The 8,924-nt window shown below is 39.5% G+C and overlaps 1 protein-coding gene across 3 annotated transcripts in view; it reads left to right on the top strand.

The window, feature by feature from the left end:
- Positions 1-8,924, top strand: part of mpped2a (metallophosphoesterase domain containing 2a) — a 59,040-nt gene that overhangs the window by 1,232 nt on the left and 48,884 nt on the right. Inside the window, exons 2-3 of one of the 3 annotated variants that reach the window (XM_032516129.1) lie at positions 471-572; positions 1,538-1,831. In XM_032516129.1, coding sequence (XP_032372020.1) covers positions 1,719-1,831 — 113 coding nt within the window. In that variant the 5' untranslated portion in view covers positions 471-572; positions 1,538-1,718. Of the gene's footprint in view, positions 573-1,537; positions 1,832-8,924 lie in introns of all 3 variants that reach the window. The other 2 variants (XM_032516137.1, XM_032516124.1) reach the window with 2 other exon arrangements.

The following is an 8,924-nucleotide window of genomic DNA, read 5'->3' as shown; positions in this document are numbered from 1 at the left end:
TTTTTTTTTTTTTAAATGTTTTTTTTAAAAGCCCAGGAAGATTTGCCAACTTGTTTCTTGTGCAGCCAGGATTCAATGGAGGTGGAATAATGTCATTGCAATGTAAAGACCCTCTTTTTTTGTTGTTGCAGGAATTAAGTTTACCCACATATCTATTTCTATGCTGGCATACATCTTTCTGGCTTAAATTCATAACACATATCATAGAAAGCAGCATCCAGCTGACCCAGATAACATAAATCAATGCTTTTGTGAAAATAGGACACTTTTTAGTTGGGAGGTTGTTTGCTTCAAGATATCAACAACAACTGGAGGTCACAGCTTTTCTCTTCTTTCTTTTTTAACTCAAAACTGCATCATTGGATTTAACCATCAAATGAACTCCAGAGCTGCTGTATATTCTGCAAAAATACGCCTGTTAAATTGAGAGCATTTTAACCCCCTTCCTCTTGTGCTTGTGGCTGCATCAGGAGGTCTGGTATAAAAAGCCCACAGTGGCCACTTTACTATCAGTCAGGGAGGTCAGACAGAAGGGAAGCTCAGGGTTGCAAGGAGACACACCGCGAAGCCTGGTGAGTGAGCGATGAAGATGCAATCACTACACTTGTTGTGCAGCATTTTAGTTGCTTTTCCCTCCAGAATTCAAGATGTGAAAGTGTGTTTTTTACCTAATTTAGTCTTTAATGTATGCAAAGTTCAGTTGACAGATTGATTGATCCTGGTTCATTTTACGATGAGAGCATCAGGCCTGGGATAAGTAAAGCAGAACTTTGCTTTATTTTTGTGTGTATAAGGGTAAATTGCCAGATCTGTTTTGTGCATGCACTGAATGCTTTGCAACATATTTGATCACCAGCAAAGAATTATACTTGCAGGGTTAATGCCTTAGAGGCCATGCTGCAGTCATTTCTATTTTTTTTTTTTTTTTTTTTTTTTTTTTTTTTACATTTGAATATGTTAGTTTGCATTAAAACCAGCTGGATTATAAACAGCAATTAAAAAGTACCTTCCAGATTGTAAATTGTCGCCTTAACAGTCCAGTGTTTAGTTTGTTTGAAAAGCTAGAATAAATCTGCTAATTATGTTTAAGTTACCTCACTGCATCTTTATGATTAGGATTTTATTAAGAATGGTTTGATGAGCAATTTTGGGAATTTATGTATTCCAGAATCTAATTGTAGCACAGTAAAAAAGAGTTAACGTTCTTGTTTGGGCTCTCTGACACTAAACAAGAAAACTGTAATTGTAGCATAAAGTATTGATCACAATAAACATTGTGATTGGAAATAATTAGAAAAAAGATGCCCTCCTTACTTGATGTGTACTCTGCTTCATGCAGAGTACACATCAAGTAAGCAAGCTGCTTGTGCTCAGTCTAAAAATGCATTTGAATGAATTTATTCAGAGGTTTTTTTTCTACTTTCTTCTTATGTAAAAGACCTTCCGACTAGTGTATTCAGAAGTGGGTGCATGCCTTGCGGTCTTGTTTAAAGCAGCTGATTTGTGCGTGTGTTTCTCTTTGCTCCTGTCGGTGCAGATTGCAGTGTGTCGTGGTCGAGTTGGTCGGCCGGGTCGCTGCTGCCGCTGCTGCTGCTGCTGCTGCTGCTGCTGCTGGGAGACTTCCTGGGCTTCTTGAGCGGCTCTGAAGGATGACCGCTGCACGGCTCGCTGCTGAATCCCGGTGAACGAACGGCGTCTCATGTCCAAACGGCGGAAGGATGGCTCATGGCAAAGTGACCATCACGGTGGACGAGTACAGCTCCAACCCCACACAGGCCTTCACACATTACAACATCAACCAGAGCCGCTTCCAACCTCCACATGTCCACATGTAAGTGTCACACACACAAATGTAACACCTGTAACTTTTAAACATACGCTCACCCAGGTCTTTAGGTCTTGATTGATTCATTTCATTTCACATTCTATCTTTTGGTGTTTTATGGCTGGTTTTGTATGACATGTTAAACATATTTCAGAAGATATAATAATACTGAAATTCAGAGATTTTTGGTTGCAACAGGAAGCCAATCGGGAGCCTGTTTGATGCAGAGTCTTTGTTTATAATTTGATGTAGAGCTAGGCAATATATTGATATTATATTGATATTGTGATATGAGACTAGATTTTGAATATCGTATTATGGATATGAAAGTGTCATCTTTTCCTGGTTTAAAGGTACGCATTACAGTGAAGTGATGTCATTTTCTGAACTTAGCAGACTGTTGTAACTGTTCTATTATTTGCTTTTACCCACTTAGTTATTATATCCACATTACTGATGATTATTTTTCAAAATCTCATTGTGTAAATATTTTGTGAAAGCACCAATGGTCAACACTACAATATTGTTGCAGTATCAATATCAAGGTATTTGAAAATATTGTGATATTTGATTTTCTCCATATTGCCCAGCCCTAGTTTGATGTAATGAACTCCAGCTCGTTGTACGCTGGCTGTACTGTGTTACATTTAAGGAAAATAAATATTGCTGGTTAAAAAAAAGTTTGCAGTAAGTATGGCAGGTGAGCCATATTGTTTAAAAGATAGAAGTCACATTGTAAAAATGGGCAACATTTACACAATCTCACACTTTAAAACTTAAATGCTTTCCATGGTTCACACTGATTTAAATAAAATCTTTTCTGACGTTTTTTCCTCCCTGTCGTGCGTCGCGGACGCCTCGCCTCAGTTACCTGTGAGACTGACATTGTTTGTGCCACATTGGGGTGCATGAACGCTTTGTCCCCATTAGGGCGCTCTTTTTATTTATTTATCAGACCAGTTATTTAATGTAGCTCTTGTCTGATGCAGTTCCAATCTGCCTCTCGTTAGTGGGTCAGAGTGCTGTGACCTGACAGCCCTCGCCACGCTCACACATCAGAGTGCTGTGTGTTTTATCTACAGACAGATATTAATCCACAGCTGCATGTTGGCATGCTTTGTGTCTTCTCCCAATTACAGCTGGATGTGTTTTTATATTCACTGAGCATGTTGTGTAAAAAGTTAAGCTGCAGCAGGGTACCGTAAGAGATTGAAGGAGAGCACCACATTGTTGCCTGTGTGTTTTTTTTTTATCATTATCATAGTGTATTTTGTCAATTTCAGCTGTTTTAGAGCCATGATCATTTTTTAGAGAAAAGTCGGCACATTCCTTCTGCCTTTTTCAATATTTTTTTTTGCCATTTTCTATATTACAGGTGCAGGAAATAGGGAAAAATTTAATATCTGGCCAAAATAGTTAAATATGAAACATGTTGGCGATTTAACACTTCAAAACCCACCGTTAATTCAAGTTTTTGAAAGTCACACAATGAGCGGCCATGAATGTGAAAAAATGAAGCCCATGTCAGTTATGTAAGGCAGCTTTTCCACCTTTTGTAAATACAAGTCCTGATCATAAAATTGTTGCGGGTAAAAAAAAACAACCAAAAAACAAAGCTTAAAGCCTTTTTTCATTTAAACTGTAAATTGTAGTTGTTTAAATTAATTGTTGTCCACACATTGTCAAATCAGGTTTAAAAAGAGGGACTTATGATTCAGTGTTTATACAACCATTTCTCACCACAATCCTAAAACACTGTCATAGTTTATAAAAATAATTTTTCCCCAGAACTGCGGAATCTTAAAGGAATAGTTTTTGTTTAGCTGCTGCATCTCTATACTACTGGCATCTCTAATCAGACTGAACAGAAAAGTGAGTTCTCTTGTTAAATTCACACGACTGGCCATCACATAGGAGACACTGTAAAGTCCTTCGTCCTGGACGGGGGTCAGGCTGTCTGGTTGCACTTGTGCTGAGAACATGTTAACGTTAAGGTGGAAATAAAGTGGCATCTGTTGGCGGGGTTGACACTCGGAACAGGAGTTCATGTTACATGATGTGCGAGACACAGCGCTCAGGCAGATGCATAAACAACAAGACATTTTTAGACAACTGTCGGATAGATTTGAGCTGGAGGAAGATTTGGGTCACAGTGTAGCAAACTGAAGGGCTGAAAAGTTAGCCAGCTACACTGTCACTTTGGGAAGCAACATCTGGGAAACAAGTTTTTTGTTTTGTTTACCTCAAACGCTCAGATTCCCACAACTCTGTCTTGATAGTCAAGTTCATGTAAACAGGATGATTTTGGGGACATGGTCAAATTATGGAATCTTGTAAACAGCTGAATGGGACTCTTACCTTTGTCCCGGTGTTGGCAGTGTTCACATTATTGTGCCTGCCACTGTGTTGTTTTGGGATTCCTCAGCTGTGAGCAGGGCTGCCAGCACAGTGAGTGCAGTGCCTCTGATGTGGAAAAGGAGACGAGGTCACCTCGCAGTTTGTGTTGCGTCATTCCATTTTAATGGATGACAAAGATGGCAATAAATCAGGCCAAATGCTTCAGTATGAATCAAGGTTAAATACATGGCAGCACAGGTTCCATTGTTTCTAAAATTTCACTGCTTATTTTTGGATTTATTATTGCATGCTTCTATGATTGACATTTTGTTTTCAGTTCCCTGGAAAGTCTTGGTTAGGTTCATCTCAGCCTTATATTTTGCAGTGTGGCGCCGGTTGACCTTAAGCCTTGTTCATTAGGAGAAGCAGCAGCAGAGAAACCTTACATAAAAACCTATTTGTAGGAATCTAGAGAAACAAGCAAAGTGGGAAAAGAATGGATCTGCCTGATGTTTGAGAAGAAAATCCTGTAAACGCACATGTTTCTAAAAGTAGATGATCATCTGTCATCTGGAGACAGCTTAGTTCTATTCCAGGCAATGACAAACAAGAGCAGATTGGGGATGATATTGTATAAAAATAACATATTTTCAATAGGTGTATGTCCGACAACACAATCTTCCAGCTTTTGCTGCTCTGAGAAACACAGCAATGAAAAATGACACAGTGACAGTGTGTTTAAGGTGCAAACTTGGACTAAACAATCTCAACGTTATCTAAATAGTCATTATAATCCCCTTTTTAAAATTTATTTTCTTTTGCCCATATTGTGCAGCCCTGCCTTTTCCTCATGTTCACCGTGGTAGTTTCTGGAGGTGAAACCCCTGTAGGAAGGGGATGTGTTGAAGTCGTGGGGCCTCTCAGCAGATATGTGTTTGGATAAATACATTAGGCTGTTTCCTGGCTTCTACAGAGCCTGCAGTGTTATACCCTGCCATTCTTAAACTCGGACTGGGAACCCCAGGAACGAACACACAAACACACACACACACTCCTACAAGCCCTCCCCCTGCTATGTTGAAGTGCTTATAGAATACACGTTCTGTTCTGGGAAAGTAAAGGCTTGTTTAGATTTGAGAGATAATGATCCGACTTGCTTAGGGGTTCTCGCTCACTGCATCCGCAGTATTTGGACATAAATAAAGTTGTTGCTTCTCTGACAGCAAAGAGAGAGAGAGAGAAATCTCAATTGAGGGGGTTGCCTGCCATTTGAAATACAATCCCTGCTCTAATGTCGCCCCCCCCCCAACAAAATATTTAGATTTCTGTGATGGAGTACAGCAGGGCCTTTTGTGTGGAGTGGAAGGTATCGCTCTCTGAACCGCATATGATAACATGCATGTAGAGCATTTTCACACTCAGACTGACAAACACACACACACACACAGTGGGAGTCACAAACTAATGCTCAGGAACGTGACCCTGAAGTCAAAGTGGGCTTTTTTTCGGCGCATGGTACGTCTCTCTCTCTGTCTCTAAGTGAGCGAAAACTCTGTCCAGCCCTGTTTGTGTCTGGTTTATTTTTTTGCGCCGACTGTGTATTTTTTTTTTCTTCTTTTCCTTGGCCCCCTCATCGTCGTCTAGTGAAATGAAATGCTCAGCAACTTGGAACATATGCTTCGAGTTGGGACACTAATGGCTTCAAATCCAATTTGAGCAGGATCTGGTCCAGACTGCGGGAAGGCCCGACACACAGACGCAGACAGACAAACTGACAGAGCGTTGAAACTAAAAGGACTCTAGACTGGAGATCTGGTGATTGTTTCAAGATTTTTGTGAGCCCTTTAAATAGTCTAGAAAGGTCTTGAATTTAAGGAATAAAGAAGTCTTAAAATGTCTCACATTATTGGACTCCAGGAAAAAGTTAGCAGCAAATTATTTAAAATATTTTGTTTTTACACAGTTGAAGAATAGTTGGTCTGCAAATGATTATTTTCATCATCAGTTAACTCTGTCCTTAAGAGTGTTCATTTTTTTTTAATTCCCACCTGATGTGCGCGCCATGCAAGTCAAGAAAACTCTCAGTGGTGCTGCCAGGGTCAGTGATGGGAGATGGGAGGTTTACTCTGATTCAACAACGCTGTTTATCTTGGCTTCCCATACAGGAGGATGTGGACCGTTACATTGCTAAATATGTATCAAAGTGGAATTTTTCTTTCATAATCACAAAATCCCTTAAAACAGGGCTTATCGATTACTGGAGCGTGGTTACCTGTGTGGGCTCAGCACGCTGCGACCAGGAGAGAGCAACCTGGTCCGCCAAGTTGTTGTCCATTCCTCTAAGTTCCTCTAGTTAAGAGCTGTCAGAGCAATTTGGGGACATTTGTGAATCATGGTGCTTTTGGATGTGCTTGATTAAACTGGTAGTATTGTACTTTGCAGTACTACCATCACCCCTCAAAACATTTACTTTGCAGACATTGCAAACAGCCGACAAACTAGTTGGCGTGGCAAGCGTGAAATATCTCCTCACAGCCGACTCTTTGGCTCTCTCCATGTTGTATGTTTGACATCAAAGAAAAAAACTTACAATCTTACAATCCCTTAAATCAACTGCATAAGATGCAATACAATTAGCAAAATCATCATTTCATTCTGATATAAAATAATAACCTAAAACACTAAGAATCTTTTGATACTTAACCGTTGGGGATACTCTGTGCTAAAGGAATTAACCTGCACAGGGCTTCTTTAGAGGAAATAAAAAATTATATTATTGAAGAATTAGCTGCATTGACCCTGTAATCACATGGATTGTGTTTTAATGTACAACGTAAATGTTTTGAGGGAGACAAAATAATGGCACTTGGATATCAAAACACACAAATGTAAAGTGGAGAGCCATTTCCTCTGACTTTGCCGTTAATTTCTATGTCAGGACACCTCGGATTTGTAGTCTGTTTAATTCATGTTTAGGTTATTTTTTCACCAGTGGGGGGGAACTGGTAACGTTGCCCACAGTACTGTTTACTTTGTTTATTTACTCTATATCAAACCTCATGTACTCAAGACACCTGGGATCGATAAATGGATTTTAATGCCGGAAAATGGAAATTCTTTAAACGCCCTCACAAATGTTTGGCAAAATAGATTCCATATTTAACAAACTCCTCCTCCAGATGCCTTGTTAATTAGTCTTGCACTCTGAATGATTGAGGAGCTCGTAAGTATGAGTCATGTAATTACACCGCTGCCAGCACCTATACACGTGGATACTCTGACGCAAGCTAGTGAGGAAACGGCACCAGAAGAACACATTCACACATTCATTTTAACACTAGGCCTGCACGATTCGGGAGGGGAAATGTGATCAAGATTTTTTTTAGCTTGGAATTGATATCACAATTCTCTGCCACGATTTCTTTTTCACAAAGTGTAATGTTTATTGCACACATGAACCATGACATGACATTGGCACCTATAGCACATTTCTCATCCCCACAAGCCTGAAAACACAGAGGCTTCAATGAAGAGGAGGGAGAGCATTGTGCTTTAAAACCTATTTTATACAGTCTATGTTTAAAACCCACAGAAGAAAGTAGTACCGCTTGTGATGCATTTGTCTCGTAAAATGAAATTAGTCTTAAGTCATTAAAACAAAAAAAGTTATTTAAAAATTAAATTGTGAACAGGTGAATCGAAAACGGGATTTATAACGATTAATCGCAAAGGCCTATTTAACACTGTCCTAGTTTTTATTAATGAACTTGAGATTTTTTTTTATGTGACGTAATTTCTTTTATATGGTGATAGAGCGCTGTAAATGTGGTCGAGGAAAGAAGATGCGTTTCTGCACAGTGAGAGCAGCAACCTCAGTTTAACAGCTGATGCTGTTATACATGCACACACTAAAAATCCACATTTCTTTTTTTGTGATCTCTCCATTAATGAGTTTGTGTATAGGAAGGAGGGAGGATGCTCAGCACGTGGATTTACGTGACAGAGAAAGCCGGTCCAGGTACTCGGATGATAATTAAACAGGACATTCCCATCTCTGTGTTGGTAATTGTAGCTGGACTGTCCAAGAAGGGACCCTTTGCATTATAGTTAACATCCAGTATCACACACTGATCTAGATTCGCCTGAACGTACACAACATTATATTGTATGATGCCCCCATCCCCCTTCCCCCAATGATAGCCATAACCTTGTTTACTTCAGCAGCGGGGGATGCTTTGAAGATGAAAATAGTCACATAATTGTGTGACTATTAAACATAAATGTAGACAATTCAAAACTCCCCGTGTTGTCTAATTTCCCATTGAACACATCAGAAGTGTCACCGTATTCTCACCCTCTCCTCCAGCTTTAATAGACATTAGATAGAACCGCAAACAAAGAGAAACTAAATGGTCCTTCTTTTCAAGTGGATCAGCGCATGAGTTTTGTTTTAGGCGAAGTAGTCGTATGCTGTTTTTCTACTCCTTTCACTTATATTCTTGTTTTTGCTAAATATTGTCATCACGTATATCACTATAAATAACAAATTTGTTTTAGTTTCGAGAAACATAACTATTGAGGGGATTGTTACTGTTTCACGGTAATTGTTACAATACAGTTAGTTGGAGGTGCAGCTAAAGGTAAACTGCATCCATCGTCTGTTCTTGTTTGTTGTTGTCTGGTAAAAAGTGTCTCCCGGTGACGGATGATGATGATCCACTTCTAGGAACTAAAACAGGATTTGGTTACTTTTGTGTGATGT

Source organism: Etheostoma spectabile, chromosome 1, assembly GCF_008692095.1.
Source record: "Etheostoma spectabile isolate EspeVRDwgs_2016 chromosome 1, UIUC_Espe_1.0, whole genome shotgun sequence".
NCBI classification, from domain to species: Eukaryota; Metazoa; Chordata; class Actinopteri; order Perciformes; family Percidae; genus Etheostoma; species Etheostoma spectabile.
The sequence above is the reverse complement of the archived record's forward strand: the minus strand, read 5'-3'. Positions and strand labels throughout refer to the sequence as shown.